Below are 19355 nucleotides of genomic sequence, written 5' to 3'. Positions count from 1 at the left end.
AATCTGAAATCTAATTTGCCTTCACTTGCAAAGTGGTTGGAAAAGATTTTGGAGGAGAGACATATTTGCCTATTATATGAACTTCTCTTATTTCCTTCTTCTCCCTTAATCTACAGCAGACTTCAGCTAAGGCTCCAGGCAACTGAAGGCTTCCTTTGGCTTTACTGCATCAACAAAGTAAGAATCAAATCCAGTGATGAAGTTTAGGGATCATCCACAGCCCAGTGGAGGAAGGTCACCAAAAACAAAGTAACCGGATTAAAAACAAAAACATAAAGCTTTCTTTGCAAACTTTACATAGTTTTTGAACACACTGGGCACTTTCTATAACCAAGCAGTAATATCTTAGACCTGAAAGATTACAACAGTGTTACAGGTCAGAGTATGCCATCTACTGGACATTTTTTGTTAATGCAAGATGCTAGGTACTCCTTATGAAGAATAGGCATATTAAAAGTGGTGAAAAATGCATAAACCCGGAAGGACAAAACAGAAATATTCAAGTTCTGCTCCAGAAATGTCACTGCCACTCCAGGAATTTTACCCCACTAACATGCTATCTGTTAATGAATACTTTCCAGTCTGTACAGCCCAAGGATGTACGGGATCCTAGAAAATGTGAGAGCTACCACACATTTAAGGAGGCCGTTATAAGACCTCTATTGAAAAAGCCCTCCCACATTGGCAATCTCAATATCCCATTTTTGGGATCCCATCTCAGCTCCAGGGGTTTCTGGAGGACACTGATTATCTAGATCCACTTCAATCTTGTTTCAGACCTGGTTATAAGACAGACGGCTTTGGTCGCCTTGGTGGATTTCTTGATAACTGGATGGAGGAGTGTGTCCCTGCTGGTTCTGCTGGACCTCTCAGTGACTTTCAGTAGCATCGACCATGGTATCCTGCTGGGCCAATGGTCTCCTGCTGGGGAGGGACTTGGAGGCACTGTTTTACAATGGCTCTGTTCCTTCCTGAGGGGCTTCTGCCAGATTGTTGACTGGGGCTGCTATAGGGAGCATCCATAACAGTTCCCAAGCTACATAACAGCTCCCCTGCTAACCATCTGTTTCTGGGCACAATTCAAAGTGCTGGTTGTGACCTGTAAGACCCTCTATGGCTTAGATCCAAGCGATCTGACAGACTACCTGTATATTCCCTCAAAGGAAATTGCCCAGGTTTTGAGATCTTCAGACCTTCTGTCTGTCAAATAATGTTATTTTAAAAATTAACGGAACATTCTCACTTTACCTTTGATATCTATGCTACTAATATGCTACAGCTTTAATTTTAGAAAAAATGTGCTAATTTAAAAATTATCTGTACTATAAAATAACATTTGTAACTATATGTTACAGGTAAGTAAATGTTATCAGTTTTAGACCCCTAAGTAGTTTTAGACATTACCCCATTTGCCTTTACATTATTCCATCCTTATTTCAGACATCATGATATATTGGTATATAGCAGTTTAGCTTGTGATATATCACAATGCTGAAAACCAGAAATTACCCAGCCCTATTCAGTGTGACATTAATTATCTCCAGATATTTGCCCTCATCTTTTTTCTTTTTTTTTAAACAGCTGAAGATTTATTAAACACATCAAGACCACAATCTGCCTTCCTGCAAAAACCTAGCTGAAATGAACAGTAGCTCTGATTCAATTCTGCAAGGCACGTTTGTGAGAACTTTCCAGAAAGTTTTGCATCAAGTGCAGGATACAGTGGTGCCCCGCAAGACGAACGCCTCGCAAGACGGAAAACCCGCTAGACGAAAGGGTTTTCCGTTTTGGAGGCGCTTCGCTAAACAAATTTCTCTATGGGCTTGCTTCGCAAGACGAAAAAATCTTGTGAGTTCCTGCGGGTTTTTTCCGCTCCCCCCCCCCTTTCCTAAGCCGCTAAGCCGCTTATCAGCTGATCGCTAAAAGCCGCTAGACCGCTAATAGCACTAATCCGCTAAGCTGTCAATGGGCTTGCTTCGCAAGACGAAAAAACCTCTAGACGAAGAGAATCGCGGAACGGATTATTTTCGTCTTGCGAGGCACCACTGTACACTGATGGACTGAAGGCAAAGTATTTAAAATGAAATTATAGAGAGTTTTAAAAGATAATTTTTATGGTGTGAGCTCCACTTCCTTCCACCTTCACAGGAGAGAGGTATACCCTATTGAATCCTCTGCTATACTGGCCATCAATCCTGTCCTTGTAAAAACGGTAAACTGCCACAGTTCAAGAAAAAAACCATAAAACAAAACAGCAAACAACAATGATAAAAACAGGACACATGCCAATAAAAAACAGTAAGCCAGCAACTTACATGGGTATTACATTCTGGGGATCATGCATAAAGCCAAAACTGGTAAAGGGACCCCTGACCACAAGGTCCAGTCGCGGACAACTCTGGGGTTGCGGCACTCATCTCACTTTATTGGCCAAGGGAGCTGGTCTACAGCTTCCGGGTCATGTGGCCAGCATGATGAAGCTGCTTCTGGCGAACCAGAGCAGTGCACATAGTCCAAGCCTATTGGGTTCAATGGCAAGTGGGATTGCCAAAGTTATTTTCCCTGCAACCCTGCCTCCTTTCCGCCCCTTTTTATTTATTTAGTTTTGATGCACTTTTAAAGCTGAATGCACACAAGTTAAATGTGTGTAAGTTGCAGGCTTACTGTAATCAAATGCCTGCTTAAAAAACAAACAAAACCTTGGATGCTTTATAGAAACCAGCCCAATTTGTACTCCACCTCATTGATCATTGCAAAGTCTGGGGGTCACTCTGCTGAAAACCTTGCCCCTTGCTAATGTACTTCTAACTGCCTGCAGCGATGGCCTATGATGCTGGACTTGATCACCTGAATACAACAAGTCTGTGGACTTCTGCAGAAAAAAACGTCCTTCAGATGGGTCGGCCCCATCCTGTGAAGGACTTTATGGATCAAAACCAAAACCTTGAATTGAGCCTGGAAGTACATGGTAGGCAGTCCAATTAGTACAATACTGGTTGGATATGCTTATGTTAGTACAATACTGGTTGGATATGCTTATAGGGGACAGGAAGCAGCAGTTTGCACCAGCTGCTCGATTACCTGTTTGAACTGTCTACCTCTTTCAGTTCACAAAGCTGTTGGCTCTGACTTGGCTTCTCAGTTTCAGCAACTTCAATTGCTTAAAGCAAAATTTTAAACAAATCTGGAGGTTCATTCCTCATACAGTAATTCTGGAGGAATCAAAAGAATTTCAGAACGACAGGTGAACTTTCTTCAGGGTTTTTTACACACTGCCTAGTTATATGTACCCTTCAGATAAACAGGAAAACTTGAGTTGAAAAAAGTAGTATATTTTTAAGAAACTAAAGCTTACTTGGCGGAAGAGGTTCATCAATGGCTGGGTAGTGATGGTGGTCAGACCTCATGGAGGGAAGCTGGTTGATTGGCTGAGAATTATGGAGTAAAGGGCAATCACCTATGGATAAGACAGTCAAGATGTTCATGTTCATTCACGGATGCCACATAGTGGTTACAAATGCACTGCTATAAACACAAATGACTGGAAGAACTTCAGATAAGGGCTAACAGCAATCTGGTGTATTAGCTGCCTCAAGCCCTCTTTGAAAATAATGTGCAAGGCAAAGAACTATTGAAATATGAAGTCAAAAGGAAGATTTTGTGAGTCACTGCATAGTAAGGATTGATGACTTACAATGTAAACCCAACTAAGGACTGATGGGTTTGGTTCAGTCCCTGACCTCTCCAGCTATAAATTAAATAAGAGGAGAGGGAGGGAGGGAGGGAGGGGGAGGGAGAGAGAGAGAGAGAGAGAGAGAGAGAGAGAGAAGAAAGTGAGAGAAGGATAAGTGAACAAGAGGGAGTGAGCTGAGACAAAGATAGCCAAAAGGAACATAGGGGGACCTGAGATAAGATAGAGAAGAGATGAAGTGTAGAGCCCAAAGCAAAATGGAAGTATTTTCTGAATACTAACATTCAGTGCAGGTATTCTTGCCTCCATAATCTGAGCAAACTGTCACTCATAAAGTTCTGCTATCACTAGAGTCTCTTTGAGATGCTGCAACCATCTTGTAGTAATATACCATTCTTATTTTGAGAACTTAAAACACATAACCAAGTTCTTATTGGATTCAAGGGTTCAGTGAACATTTTTCAAACCGTACAGAATCAACAGTTTTATCCCATTGCTTGTCATTTACCCTCATTTTATCATGTTTTAGAACAGGGGTACATAATAATAATAATAATAATAATAATAATAATAATAAAACTTAGGGTAGTTGTAATGTCATCACACCATTTTTAACCTAAATGAGACACTTGATTACTGGCTTGGACATTTTTTAATGTCAGAATCTTTCCAGCTACAGGACTGAGATTATTGGGGGGTGGGGTGCGCAGAAAATAAGGTTATACTTCTTAAAACCATAATTTATCAGCCATCTAACTGATGTTAGAGAAACTCAACAGCAATCCAAACCTTGGCTGGGAAGCAGCAGGTCTAAGTGCAGTGGTGGGGCAACTGCTGCATCCCAAAGCCTCACACTGGCCAGGGCAGAAGATGGTGGGGAAGGTTAATTTACTTTGTGCTGTGCCGCCCAGGAGATGGGGGGAGCCCCAGGAACTCGGAGGGATGGCACTGCTTAGGATCCAGCAGGTCAATTGCTGCCTGTGCTCTATCCTCACAATCCATTTTGGGACCTAATGCCGGCAAGTGCTGGATGGAACAGCACCAGCTTTAGAAAAGACTTCCCAAAAATGTTCTGTTTCTGCCAGCCAGACCAGTTGCTTTTTCACTGCTCTTGACCTTTTTAACCTTACGAAGAAGATATGGCTCATTTTACTATTTATCCACCCTTAATTTGTAGGGTCAGTGTAACCTTGGCTCTCAGCCTGTAATTCCCTTTTTACGACTTTGAGAATTGTTTTCTGCTATAAATCAGGGGGCCCCCTTGTCTAGGAGTAAAAACATTGCCAAGGTTCTTAGGCAGCTGGTCTTCTGCCTGGCATAAAACATTTGAAGATCTTTAAGCTCATTTTTAAAATACAAGCCCTGATTAAACATATAAGCTTTGATAAAAATGCAGGCTTATGATTAGATGCCTCAGCATTACTCTGCAAATAATTTTAGGTGGCTTTTAGGACTGCAGCCAAAACAAAATGGAAAATTCAAATGACCGTAGTTTGAATAAGTAAAATGTACACACTTAATTCCACGCAAAAATAATTTTAAGCTTGAATTTAACAAAATATTTGGCTTTGGTTTCCTAATAAAAATCAGTTTGAATACACTGTCCAGAAAAAAAATGAGCCAGATTTAAGAAAAACAACCCTCCACAATATAAAAATAGTTCTCTGATCTTCAGCGATCTCACAACCACAAAAAGAAATGTCCCAAGCAAAAGCCATTGATGAATGTATATAAGTCACACTTTTTTACATGCTGGGAAAATTTGATATTTTAAAACTTACTGCATGTTCCTAGAGAACTAATACCTTTACTCAAGTTTACTGCTAGGTCGCCAAAATCAGGCTTCTTTTCTGCTACTCTTTTACTTACCACCTAACCTCCATCTAACTATCTAATCATATTAGGTTGGATTTTAATTTTACTGCTTTGATGGCCAGTGTCAAGGGTCAGCATCATCATAATGGTGGTGTGCCACAATGGTGTGGTCCACTGCCTGTCCTTGTAGTCTCCTGGCCCTGCTCTTCAACCTCCCTGTTCACCTGCCCTTTCAAGTAAGTGAGCCATGAATGATCAAGGAGGAAGATGTCCACTTTCCGGTGTGGGCTGAGCACAGAATGGGGGAGAAAGGCACACTTGAGAGAATCTTGGTGCAAGCCTCTACGTTGGCCTGGGAGCCACTGTGATAATGTAAGAATTCCTGGGCCTTGTAGGAGGAGTTGTGCTACAAGCTCCTTCCTGTCCTAGGATTAACCTTCAGAAAATTGGGCTGATGATGGTCTGGGCCCAAGATGTTTTGGTGCCTTAAGGCAAACTACAAAACGGCACCACCTCCCCACCAGAGAAGAAGAGAGTGAAGATCTACATTGGGAACAATGGGGGAAATCAAATCAACCTTGCCCAACAGCTGAACTGGGAATCAAAAGTCATTGTGGGGGAAAGCTGGGTGGGTGTGGAGCCCAGAAGACCCCAGAGGGCAGCCCCTGCAATTTCCTCCATGGGGTGGGAGGAGACCAGCTGCGCTTCCTATTCACCAAGAGGCTGCTGTAGAGGGGTGGCTTCTGAGAAGGCAGAAGATTCAAGACCTCCAAGGAGCATGCCACAGCCATTGCTGCCACCATGGGAGATGCATTGCTTGGAGGCCCTATGGATCATGGGTGGGCCGGCCCTGTGTGGGGAGTAGCCACACAATGGTTTCAGAGCAAACCCATAAACACATTTTATGCTACACAAGCAGCCCCACACTTTCCTGGGTACGCATTCCTGGGGAGAAAACATGGTGAACGAATCACCTGATCATGTGGTTGTGCTGATCTGGTTGTGCTGGCACATTAGGGAATAGGAATGGACTTTCTAGTTCACGATTCTCTTCCAGCAATAACCAGCCACATGCAGTTGGTGGCAGCCAGCTTCTCTACAGCATCTAACTGTTACTACAATCACAGGAGTTGTGACTGTCCATCTCTGGGATTACCTGGCTCACATAATGTGATCATCAACAGAGCTTGTGTTGCTCAGAAATGCCTTGTGTGACTCATGTTCTACACCAAACTTTCCCAAACTTTTCATGTTGGTTACAAACTTTTTAGACGTGCATCATTTTGCGACACAGTAATTTAGTTTTACTAGCAAACCAGAGGTTAAACTAACCCCTTTCCAGCCCTGTGGGGAGCACAGGGAGCATTCGGGTGACACACCGACACACTGACATGTCGTGACACACAGTTTGGAAAGCTCTGCTTTACACAATATATGAAAACCTGTAGAGCAGGCATAGGCACACTCGACCCTCCAGATGATTTGGGACTACAATTCCCATCATCCCTGAGCACTGGTCCTGTTAGCTAGAGATGATGGGAGTTGTAGTTCCAAAACATCTGGAGGGCCTGCTGTAGAGATTATCCACCATGTTCTTTTTTTCAACTAACCAAAAGCAAAGACTGCAATCTATGCTATTTTTTTACTATTTTGAAAATGTGTGCCCTGCTTCCCCTCCAACAAAAGCAAAGTCAAGACAGCAAACAAAATTTACAAAATATCAAAAAAGCTCAGTGCACAAGTACAATGCAAATCAAATTGCTTTGAATGCCTAAATCAAATGAAATTTGAGGTTATTTTTGCTTCTGCAAAGGGGACAGAAGGAAAGGAGTGGTTGAAAGGTGAAGCATAAGCATGCCATTTTAATCTAACTGTGGAGATTAGCATTTCACCACAATGATACGGCACAGACTTGATTCACCACAAGAAGCCCTTTTTACACTGCTCCCCACAATTTATATGTTTTGCCAAGAAGTCACATGACTGGTAGAGTCTGAAACTACTTCAAATACAAAGAGAGATTTAGATGTTGGCATACAAAGTCCTACTGAGCGAGATCCTCACATGTTGCACACTGCAGCAGCTTAATACACCAGATGAGGATGTAGCCCTCCCCATGCACGAACTCTCTCTCCTCATCCACACACACACACACACACACACACACACCTGAGGTGAAATGAAATATTTTTTATATAAACCAGGAAAAAGCCCCACTGAAAAAAGGAGTGCTATGAAGGGACTACTGATTCTGAACTAGACATGTTTTTAAATCTCCTGATGGTCTAGGCAATGAAGAAACCACAAATCTTCCCACCACCTCCCTCTCTGGCCTTGTACTCCCCACACAGCTCTTATTTTCTGTAGGGGTAGGACTGCAGGCGTGTCACGTAACAGTGAGGGAGAAGAGATGGACCTCACGACCAAGGAGGGAAGTGGTGAGAAGAGGCACGGCTGCTTTGTCTCCCACAGAACCAGGTGATTTAAAGTTATGTGTTTGGTGCCCAGGTTGCAAAGTGGCAATCCTAAGATTCCCTACAGTGACATGCACAACATATAGGTTAAGTGTTCAGGAACTCATTTATGCACGTGACCAAGAGAATCCAGCCGACGCATCGTTTGTGCCTACCACCAGTGTCACATCAATAATAAACTGACCATGTAAGAACACTTAATTCCTGTTTCTTTCCCCCCAAGCAGGGTGTTAAGTACTGCCCAACAAAACTGACCAGAGCTTGGTCATTAGTTATCTCTCATAATGCCTAGTATAGATAATCAACGTATTGCTCCTCCAAGTCTAACCTTCTCTTCTGTTGCTTGGGCCTGCTACTGGAGACTCTACGCTTTCTGCTGTTCTTGGCAGATTCACTCCACGAGCTACCAATTCCTCAGGCCAATGGGCAGAGCCATCCCCTTGCTCCCTGTCAAGCTCAGGGCTTTGAACCGAGTCTGGCACTGACTCAAAAGCACTGTTCTCCTCTTCCTCATCATCCTGTGAAGAAAAAACTGTGCTCTCAGAAATCTTTGCACTGTCCACAGAAGAGAATCGGGTATGGCTTGAGAACCGGTTGGCGCTGTCCTGGCCAGAGGTGCTGTAGCAGGAAGTGCTGTAGCAGGAAGTGCTGTAGCAGGAAGTGCTGTAGCAAGACGGGCTGTAGCAGGAAGTGTCGCACATTTCGCACTCAGCATCACCATTAGGCCTAGGACTCAGTTCACTCTCACTTTCCGTTCTGGGCCCTTCACCATCCAGCTGTTGTTCATTTAAGTCAGCTAGGTGCTCCATGGAGGCCTCTTCCACTCTGTTTTCATGGGGAGCTTCTGCTAAGACTGTCTCAGTCTCACTGGCCATGTCTTTCTCTGACACTTCCCTGACTGTCAGCTCTTCATCATTCTCTACCACACTGCCTTGTTCCTCTTCCCCTTCTCCATCATCACTGCTCATCTGGGCTGAAGGCAAGCTGTGTAGGAGATTGTGTATTCTTATGTAGTGTGTACGTGGGGTCTCAGGCTCTCCACAGGCAGACGCTATGACTGTCTCAAGTTCTGACACAGGCAAGGAGCAAGGCCTGTTCTTCCTTTTCGCTGTGGTCCTCAGCTGCAGCTTGTTCTTCTCCTTTTCCTCATCATTGTCTTCTTCTTCCTCCTGGGCTGAAGCGCCTTCATCATCCTGACTCTTCTCTAGATCCTTGAGAGCTTGCATTTCCCCACTCACCTCATCAATTGACAAGGCTTCTATGCTGGCAAAGATGTCGTTGTCTCCCTGGGTAACAGAATTGACTTTATTGTTTTCCCTAACTTCAGATTCAGGGGGTGTGCATGCCAACAGAGCCAGTTGCTCAGTGAGGTCCATAGCACTCAGGGAAGGCAGCATTTCCCCTGGGGTGGATTCCAAGGGATCAGCCGTGTCTGCTGGCACTGCATCAGCCTCCCCATTTCCTGCTAGCTCTTCTTTTAGGAAGCTGTTCAGGGTGAGCTCCCCAGCACCAGAGCTATCAACATTGATGTAGATCACTGGGTATCCATTTAGCTTCTCTGGAACTGCACTTTCTGAGCTCACTGTGCTGGTGCACGGAGGCTCACCAAGGATTTCCTCTGCTGAGATATTCATGGTGCTTTCCTGGAAATCAGCTGACTCAGGATCTGCAGTAATAGAGACCTCTTCATCATCTGTTGGGAACATGAAGGAAAGGTGTTACTTAAGCAAGCAAAGCCATTTGCTGAATCATGTGCATAAGTATCACATTGGCTTGTGCTATCGTAACCTAAACTGAAACAGGGAAGATGCTTTTCAATTGAGGCATGCTCAGGAATAAAGGCCACATCACATATATCATTAACAGCGGGGTGGTTAAACTCCCCCACACCCAGATTAAACTCCCCCACACCCTAAAATTATATGCACTCCACAGACACGCATGGGGGTAAGAACCACAACCCCCACGCAAAACAGTTGTTGCCTGTACCATATTTATTGAGGCAAGAATGGTCCATCTTTCTGGTTTTGCATGCAAGAAAAGTAAACAAGAAATAAAAGACAATTTATCTGTTTGTTTTATGCATGAGGTTAACTTCTTGTTACTATCCTTTTGCATATTCACACAGCCATAAGTATATGCTGTGTGATGCACAATTTCTAAAAATTAAAATGTCATACGGTATATTATTAAAGTATATTCTCCTGTGTGGGTTTAATGATTCCATTTACTTCTAAGTCAATATTTGAAATGATTATGTCAAGCAATTACTATGCCCTTTTGTTTAGAAAATATATAAAATGCAAATGGTAAAGGCGACTAGGAATGCTCCCCCTACCATCTTTTCCTCCTCCTCACACCATGTAAGGGCTCTCCCCAGTCAAAGGGATGTACATGGCAGGTAGTTATTGTCAATCCTGACATTTAACAGTAGTTTCCCCAGCTCCAAATACCCAGTTATTCTCAGGTCTGTGTTCTATGAAGCAGTTGCAACAAGAGGAGGCTATGCCCCCCCCCCCAGCTTGTATCTTCCTCGAACAGGCTGTGTGCATGTAGCTGGAGACTACGCCTGTGTGGAAGCTGCCTCTGCTCTTTCTTCTTCACTCCCCTCCTGGTTCTGGGAGACAGTGGTGCAGGCGAGGGTGAGGAAGCACCTGGACCTTCACTTGCCTGACCTGCCTCTTCCTCCTCTTCTTCTGATCCATCCTGTGCTTCACCCTCCAGCTCTGAAGCTTCCCTTGCCTCTGACTCTTGCCTCCTGGCTGGTACAGTTCCCCACAAATCACTGCTCCCGTTTCTTGAGTCCAACTCCAGCCCTCCTGCCCCGGGTGCACACTTGTCAGCATCCTGCCAGTCCCTAACATACCAGAAGCATGAAAGAATGGTAGCCACAGTTCCCCATTGCATACAAACTCAGGTTACTGTAGCTTATTTCAACCAAACCAGGCTCAAGCCATGGTTTCAGATCATGGTTTGTTAGCTTCTGATTAGAACAAACCACAGTTCCCTGAGCTATGAATAATGAGGAACTGTGGTTTGTTCTAAGTGAAGACAGAAGCTTTTTCTCTTCTTCTTTTGTGTATGAATGGGAAGAAAGAGAGGTAAGCCTATCATGGTTCCTTCCCAATCATCTGAACAATGGTTTAGGTAACTTCCTGAACTAGGCATATGTTAAGTCAAGCAATACAGAAAGCAACACTGTGGAAGAATACCTGGGTGGATTGAAGAAGTTATCTCAAATCGAAACTGTAGCTGGCCACTGACATGGTCTGTTGGCAGCCTTCGTCCCAAAGTGTAGCTGACAACCCTGTCACTGTAAGAAAACAAGGCCATGCTTAGATGAATTTTATTACTGCAGCACTTTCATTCACTACAATTAACTTGTATTATTTATTTATTTATAATATGCATTATTTATGAACTTAACTTATTCATGTTCATTAATTTCAATGGGTTTACTCTAAGTCAAACCTAGCTCAATACCTCCCCACCCCCCACAAAAAACAGGCACGTTAAATGATTACATGCACCTTAAGTAATGTCCACTTTGGCCCCATACTATGTGTTTTTGTGTTTTTATACTGTAAACCCCCTTGGATGAAGGGCAGCATATAAATTTAATAAATCATCATCATCATCCACAACAAAATTTTCAGCATTATATATTCTGGTTTTTTTAAAAAATACATCACAACCCAGACAATAAATGGTCATTAATATAGTCAAGTCAAATCTTTATTACAGCCACAGGCCAGCCTAAGGTAAAAGCACCTGCATACATAAGTAGAGCAACTGCTTTCCAAAAGCAAAAATAGCACAATGTTTTTTATGACATAAAGCAATAGTTGCTCTCCTTTTCATCAACACTTAAAGAGCAGAGAGCCGTGCTCAGAGGGTTACCCAATGGCATGTTTCTCCAGGAGCCGTTGCACTGGCATGGAAAGCTTCCCCAAGAAGCGCTTAATGATCGGCCGACTCTTTGCAAACTTGTCCTTCACCTCTATTTCCAAGACATCAGTGGGCAGGGAGACAAAGCTGAAGAGCTACAAAAAACACAAGAAACGGTAGACAGCTTAGAGGTGAGCTGTGCTGGTTCTGACCCAACTATCCCTGGGGCACATATATCTAGTTATCTATATCCAGCAATCTAATAAATCCCAGGAAAAACTATGAAAACAGACCACGCCATCCAATTGAACATTTCCCAAAAGTCTGAAAAGCAGAGGCTTGAGGTCACTGCCTCACACAAAGTGTTTAAGATTTGTGTTTCACAGAGTGTTTCAGATTTGCATCCTTGTTGTGGAAACAAGCTGTATTTCATAAAGTTACAATTAAGGCCAGATCATATATATATATGTTGCCCACATACAAGTGCCCCAGGAATGATCAGAAACTGTTTTAGGCAGCCCACAACCCACATGGTGGTATCTCTGAGAAAGGCCAGAACTCAGTGGCAACACTTGGCATGTAAAAGGAACCAAGTCTAATTCTGGAATCTGCAGGCAAGGCTGAGAGAGATCCATGACTGGAACCCTGAAGGTGGTATTGAGTTAGGCTGAGTTAGGCTTCCTACCATTTGTGACACCTTGTACTTCTGTAAGGGGCTGGTTATGTAAACCATGGAGGCAAGATACCGAATCACAGCAGCCATGTGGAGGTGTCAGTTGGAAGAATACAGTACTCACCAGCATAGAGTACCAGTGTGTCAAAGAGCAAGCCGGCAATAAAACAATCCTGTCCCAAGTTAGATTTAACTCTCTTATTTTGAGCAAAAACACAATCTCCACAGATTTGGTTGACTATCAAGCCTAATGAACACAGCAGCTCATCCTTGGTCTTATTCCATGAAAATCAGTTGCTGAGACTGAAAGGCCCCACCTCCCCACAGCTGTCTATGTCCCTTCTTCTCCAGGGCTTTCCCCAAGCAATCAGAAACTGCATCTGCATGCAGCCTGTTGCTACTTCACCTGTTTCTTGCCTCTTCTGGTTCCAAGAGACAAGAGGGGAGGGGAGCTTGTCGTAGCAGAAATGGGAGACGCCTGCCTGCCTCATCTGTGTCTCTTGGCCTCTCTCCTCCCACCCTCCTGCTTCAGCTTCTGCCTCTGATTCTAGATATCACTCAGCCACAGACTCTCCCAGCTCACTAAGCCCTGTTACCTCTTCAGCTTCCAACACCTCCACTGCCCAGCCTTCTCCCTGACTACCCACCACCACTCCCTGCGCTCTGGGCCTTCTTCCCTTGGTGGTTTCCTAGCTGGTTCCTCTCTCCATTCCTCCGCATCAAACTGGTCCCTAACACAGTCCCTCTTGTTTTGCTGTCCATGCAGTCATACACTCAAGGTTATCGATTAATGCTCCCAACATTAATTACATAAGCATGATGGAGCAACCATCTGATGTATTTTCTAATTAACACTGGCCTATCAACTGGACAAAGACTGTGGTAGGAGACTAAAAACCATACAGGCACTGGGAACTGAGAAGCAACACCTTTGGGGGGGGAGTGTTAGAAATCCAGTCCACTGAGTGTACCATGTTCAGGTATACCACATCTAGCGGGTGGAGGCGTCATCAGCTTCTTCAGTACAGTGGTACCTCGGGTTACATACGCTTCAGGTTACATACGCTTCAGGTTACAGACTCTGCTAACCCAGAAATAGCACCTCGGGTTAAGAAATTTGCTTCAGGATGAGAACAGAAATCGCGCAGCGGCAGCGGGAAGCCCCATTAGCTAAAGTGGTGCTTCAGGTTAAGAACGGATCTCCGGAACGAATTAAGTATGTAACCAGAGGTACCACTGTATTCCTTAGCAGGGGGCTTTGCCCCCCAATATTGAGGGGGCAGAGGAGGCTGAATCACTGAGCCGAGCACAGTGCAGCATCAAAGGCAAGCTCCTTCTGAGCACGAGAGGAGGAGCCACAGTCACTGAAGCTGGGCAAGGCCTCTTCCCATTAATGTGCCTCCTCCTGATGCTGCGTCCCACACATGTGACGTCCCTGGCGTGCATCACATGTGTGCATGATACTACAATGTCTCTCCAAATCTTTGGCCCAAGGTGGCACCTCTGGCCATGTTGGTCACTTCAAAATAAAAAGAAAAAGCCTAAACCATTAGTTACTCTGAAAATTCAGGTCCATTTATTAAATTCATTGGAAAAACTGACTCCATGTACAACAGCATAGCAAATTCAATCCAAGAAAAGTCTGAGGCTCAATTTCTTTTCCTGCTTGCAGCATCAGCCCCTCATACTGACCACATCCAAATCCATTGCCCTTTACCATGGAAAGAAAGGATTGTATAGCTTGCTGGTAAACACACATTTCCCAAATACAAGTTTGCCTCATGGCATGATCACAGCCTGTGCAGGAGAGAATAATGGGAAGGAACAGAGGTCCTCAGCCTTTCATGCACCTGCCTACTCTCACCTACAAATACCCCCGACACCTATTCTACCCCCATCCATCCCATGCCAGGTTTCTTCCAACTAGGGAGCCAGATCTGTATTAAAATGTCAAGGACAGATCTGCAGGAAAGAACTGGTGGCTACAGGAAAGATGAAGCATCTCTCACCCACCAATACTGCTCTGCAAATGTCCTACCTGCCCCATATTACCAGGGACCCTATTTTGTTGCATCCTAATTAGCTCAGAAATCCAGTCCTTTGATTCCAACCAGAGCAGCTAACATATCTCTAGGTTTTGGGGCTCTCATTCACTTTTCTGCTGCAATCAGCTAATGTAAATAGCTAGTTAACGCCACAGGCTAAAATACACCTTGCTTCTTTTGTTTGCCTATTATTTGGCAATTCAGATCAAATAGCCAGTTTTTCTCCCTGTAGCAGTTAGGCTGCATATCCATGAAATTCTTTTTATATAAAAAACCAATTAAGAATATATGGTACCCTCGAGCGCACAGAGGTATGTTGCAATGAATAATTCATACTAAGAGCTTGCTGTGTGCTTGTGTGTGCATGATTATGGGGGCGGGGGGGGGGGGGGAACCTGACTTCATGAAGCTAGCATTAGATTATAATTCTTCCATTTCCTTGCTTGTGCCTTTTCAATTATTCAGGTTGCAGCATCCTTTTAATTTGGATCTCAGCTCCTTAAACTAATCATCCTAAGTGACTGATGTTTGAAAGGGCTGGTTCTAAACTTTGCATGCATGAATGGTAGGATGTGAACACGTACACATCAATAGCCTAGCACAGGAATGACCAAGATGTATTTTTAGGGGCCATCCTATTCTCCAGACAGTAGACTAGAGAACAGAAGTATATAGCTCAAAAATCACTTCACAAATGATCAGGATTTATGCTAAAGCTGTTGAGATATAACCTTAAAGGCCTCATAGTTATGTCACATATACACAAGTACTTCCAGAGACAAAACTAAAAGAGAAATGTAACATTAAATTATGTGGAATATTCAAGAACAGCCTTGCTGACTAAAGCAACAGGTTGTGCACACACCACACATTTAAAGCATGTAATCTCTGCATCCCAAGAATGGTTGTTCAACCCAATTCCTGCCCCCCCACCTCTGACTCCAGGCGGCCCACAGCCTCTTCCTGCTCCCTAAACCCTGTTGCCTCTTCAGCTTCTGACACCATCACCAAGTTTGCTCCCTCTTCGCCCTCTGACCACTCTTTGTTGTCCCACTACCACCCCCCTGGCTCAGAGCCTTCTTCTCTTGGGGTTTCCCAGCTAGTGCCTGCCACCACTCTTCTGCACCCAGCCAGTCCTGACTAGGGTTTTAAAAATATTTTAAATTTAATTGTGAGCAACACTATCTGTTCCCCATTCCTTTCAAGACATTCTATTTCCATTTTTAGACACTTTCTACAGTCCCAGTTTAAGAAATCCAATAACAAAATCAAATTCTTTATTGTGATTTCACTTAAAAAAGACCCCCCCCCCCGAGCTCAGAGATGTTAGTGTTGTTTCCAAAAGTTAATGGCTGTTTCTGAGTGTTTGCTGAATGATGGGGGAGGAGGTAAAACAGATGCCCAACCCAACATGAAGCGAAGTGCACAAGTTCTGCTCCCTGTTTATTCCAGCTGATTTCAGGAATGAAGAAATCACTCAGTTCTTATTTCTGGGGAGTTAATGGAAACATGATGAGCAGAGGAAAACGGGGAAACTGTAACTGTTCAGCTTGCTGTCCTTACCTGACCTGGCCTACTTACAATACTACAGCAATACAACACTCATGTCACCTTCAGTTTTCTTAGAAGAGATGTTAAATGCCTTTGCATGCAGGTGTGTGCTCATGGTGAGAGAAAAGCTAAGAGTGAAAGAAAAAGATGGGGGGGATACTTGGTTTGCTGTCCAAGATGCTTGTGCTGGGAGCTAAATCTAGCTTGAGTGGTCTATTTATAGTTACAGCACTTGCTAATAAAAGAAACAACTGACTCTTGATCTCCTGCTCAATACTGTTGTGACTGATGTAAATTTACCTGCAAGTGCAGCATGGAAAATACAGAATTTAGGGGATGCTCATCAAATTCGCAGATGACACCAAATTGTGAGGGGTAGCTAATGCTGCAGAAGACAGAATCAATTTGAAAACTGGGTCCAAGCTAACAAAATGAATTTCAGTAGGGACAAATGTAAGGTTTTGCATTTAGGCAGGAAGAACCAGCTGCACAAATATAAGATGGAGGATACCTGGCTTACTAACAATACATCTGAAAAGGATCTTGGAGGTCTTAGTTGACCACAAGCTTAACATGAGTCCACAGTGTGATGCAGCAGCAAAAAAAGCTAATGCTATTCTAGGCTGCATCAACAGAAGTCTAGTGTTCCGATCAAGGGAAGTAATAGTATTGCTCTATTTTGCCTTGGTTAGACCCCCATGTAGAGTCCTGTGTCCAGTTCTGGGCGCCACAATTTAAGAAGGATGTTGACAAGCTGGAACATGTGCAAAGGAAGGCAACAAAGATGATCAAGGGTCTGGAAACCAAGCCATGAATGGTTGAAGGAGCTGGGTATGTTTAGCCTGGGAAAGAGGAGACTGAAAGGAGATATGATAGACATCTTCAAATATCCTAAGGGCTGTCACTAGCAAGGCAAAAACACTCAAGGAGGGTGTGCTCAGTGCCTGGGGAGGGGGCATGGCCTAGGAAGAGTCCTGTGGTGGGCAGCTAGAGAGGCATGCAGGGTTGCTTCTGGCCATAGCTGTCAACTTTTCCCTTTTCTTGCGAGGAATCCTATTCAGAATAAGGGAATTTCCCTTTAAAAAAGGGAAACGCTGACAGCTATGCTTCTGGCTCTCAGGCCTGAGTTTCTCCACCCTGCCTTATATGGATAACTCAGCTATAGGCAAGTGGTTCTCCCTAGGGGCCACTCCATGCACCACTGAGAAGGCCCTGCTGACTGGGAGGTGCTTGGCTCCCTGGCCCTGGTTGGGGGGGGCACTTGGTTGGTGTCTGCAGGAGTCAGGGCAGATGTTGGGAGTAGGTCAGCAACAACTCACAAGGTGTCAGTGAAGTTAACTCTTTATCCAAAGAAGCAAAACAGCTTAGGCCTAGTGAGCACAGCAACTCTTCGCAGTAGACCTTGGTCCATTGAGACAGTTGCAAGGACTGAAGGTCCCCACCTTCCCACAGCTTCTAAGTCTCCCCGCCCCTGGCAATCTGAGGCTACTTTGTCTTGCCTGTCTCTGCTCCACCCTCTTCATACCTATTTGGGTTCTGGGGGACAAGGGGGGAGGGAAGCTGGTTGCTGCAGAAGGGGGAGACAGCCTGGCTTCCTCAACAGCCTGACTCACTGCTGTCTCTTGACCCCTCTCCCAGTGGCACAGCTAGGGATTTTGCCCCACCCCCAAATTTCAATATGGCCCAGTGTTCAAATACCTTTCCACCAATTAAGACTACACATTCACACACACACTTCTCTCCGTAACTTATCTCTGCCCCCACTCACTTTCTGGCACCATCCCTTCCCTGCCCACTCAGTGGTATAGCTGGGCCTTTCATCGCCCCTCTTGCTGTGCTGCCCTGTGCCACCCTGGGCGGTCTGCATCTCCCATACCCACTAGTTATGCCAGTGCACCCTCCCGCTTCCACCTCTGATTCTGGACTGCTCTCTGCCCCAGCCTCTTCCTGCTCACAAAACTCTGTTACCTCTTCAGCTTCTGACACACCTCCTCCCAGACTGATCCCTCTTCTCCCTCTGACCGCTCATTGTCACCCCACCACCAATCCCTGGCTGTGAGCCTTCTTCCTTTGGGGGTTCCCTTGGGGGTTTCCCAGCTGATGCCTCCCACCACTCCTTTGCATCACTGGATTTGGAATTTGTTATGTACTGAGTTGAATAGGATCCAAACTGCAGCAGTCTGATTGGTCCTAGAACAATAGGATCCAAAAGGCAGCAGTCTGATTGGTCCTAGAACAATAGGATTCAGAATGCAGCAGTCTGATTGGTCCTAGAACAATGCAGCAGTATGATTGGTTGGCAGGATCACCCAATCATGCTCCAGATAGAAGTGAATCCACAACCTGATTGGCTTACAGTAGAATTCCGGAATTAGCCAATCATGTGCAGCCCATTGTGTAAATAATGTATATAAAGCAGATACTTTGAGGGGACATTCATTCATTCCTCCTCACCACTATGAGCTGAATAAAGAGCATGAAATCACTTTGCGACTCTGAGTATATTTCAGAATTAGGTTCTTGTTTGCTGGAGGTGCAGAAGCCACCAACTAGAGCATCTCACCCTCCTCTGTGCATTTGATAGTCATGGTTCCTAGTTTGCAAGTTACTCCATCCTGGAACAGCAGTAACTTGAGGAATAGGGTTCTGGGGAAGAGAGGGGAGGTTATATCTTCGCAGGACACATGTACATTGACTTTCCCTTGTTCACTGTTGCCCATGCCTGTGTGCCTTAAAGAATGACAGGAACCCACTGGGGTTCTATGGTGAACCCCTCCATGGGCACAGTAGTGCCAAAAAGCCCAGATCGTTCCCATAATTGTGACCCTATTTTTCTTTTTTTGCAAAATCTGTTTCAGCTTGTTCAGAGACTCCTGAAAATCTTGCCCTTTTAAAAGCTTGTCTAACAGCTATTTGCTTGCTTTATTTATAGTCACTTTCAGCGTGATGGCAATGCTTCTTCAGTAAATAAAGGGTCTCCCATTCCTCTAAGCAACTCCTTTACAGTTGTTATTATTTCACAGATTAAATGCTGTTAAGTTGTGGGTTAACATAGCAGACGACACAGCGATTTCTCCAAGTAGCTCTTTATTCTTGTAAGCTGGAATAGAACTGCCTGCAAACAGCTCAGCCGGCCTGCTTTTATAGGCAGCCGGCTGTCAACATTGTAACAACAACAGCCCAGAGTTCCCGCCTAAAATAACTGACGTGGACCTGAG

General features: G+C 44.4%; 1 protein-coding gene across 6 annotated transcripts in view; it reads right to left on the bottom strand.

The window, feature by feature from the left end:
- Positions 1 to 19355, bottom strand: part of HECW1 (HECT, C2 and WW domain containing E3 ubiquitin protein ligase 1) — a 199079-nt gene that overhangs the window by 59765 nt on the left and 119959 nt on the right. For 4 of the 6 annotated variants that reach the window (XM_079947509.1, XM_079947508.1, XM_079947511.1 and 1 more), the window contains 4 exons: positions 11881 to 12023; positions 11193 to 11293; positions 8309 to 9673; positions 3356 to 3457 (listed from right to left, as the gene is read on the bottom strand). In XM_079947509.1, the coding sequence (XP_079803635.1) occupies positions 3356 to 3457; positions 8309 to 9673; positions 11193 to 11293; positions 11881 to 12023 (1711 nt within the window). The remainder of the gene's footprint in view (positions 1 to 3355; positions 3458 to 8308; positions 9674 to 11192; positions 11294 to 11880; positions 12024 to 19355) is intronic. The other 2 variants (XM_079947512.1, XM_079947513.1) reach the window with 1 other exon arrangement.

Source organism: Podarcis cretensis (assembly GCF_951804945.1).
Source record: "Podarcis cretensis genome assembly, chromosome: 12".
Classification (NCBI taxonomy): domain Eukaryota; kingdom Metazoa; phylum Chordata; class Lepidosauria; order Squamata; family Lacertidae; genus Podarcis; species Podarcis cretensis.
This window is presented reverse-complemented; position numbering and strand designations above follow the sequence as displayed.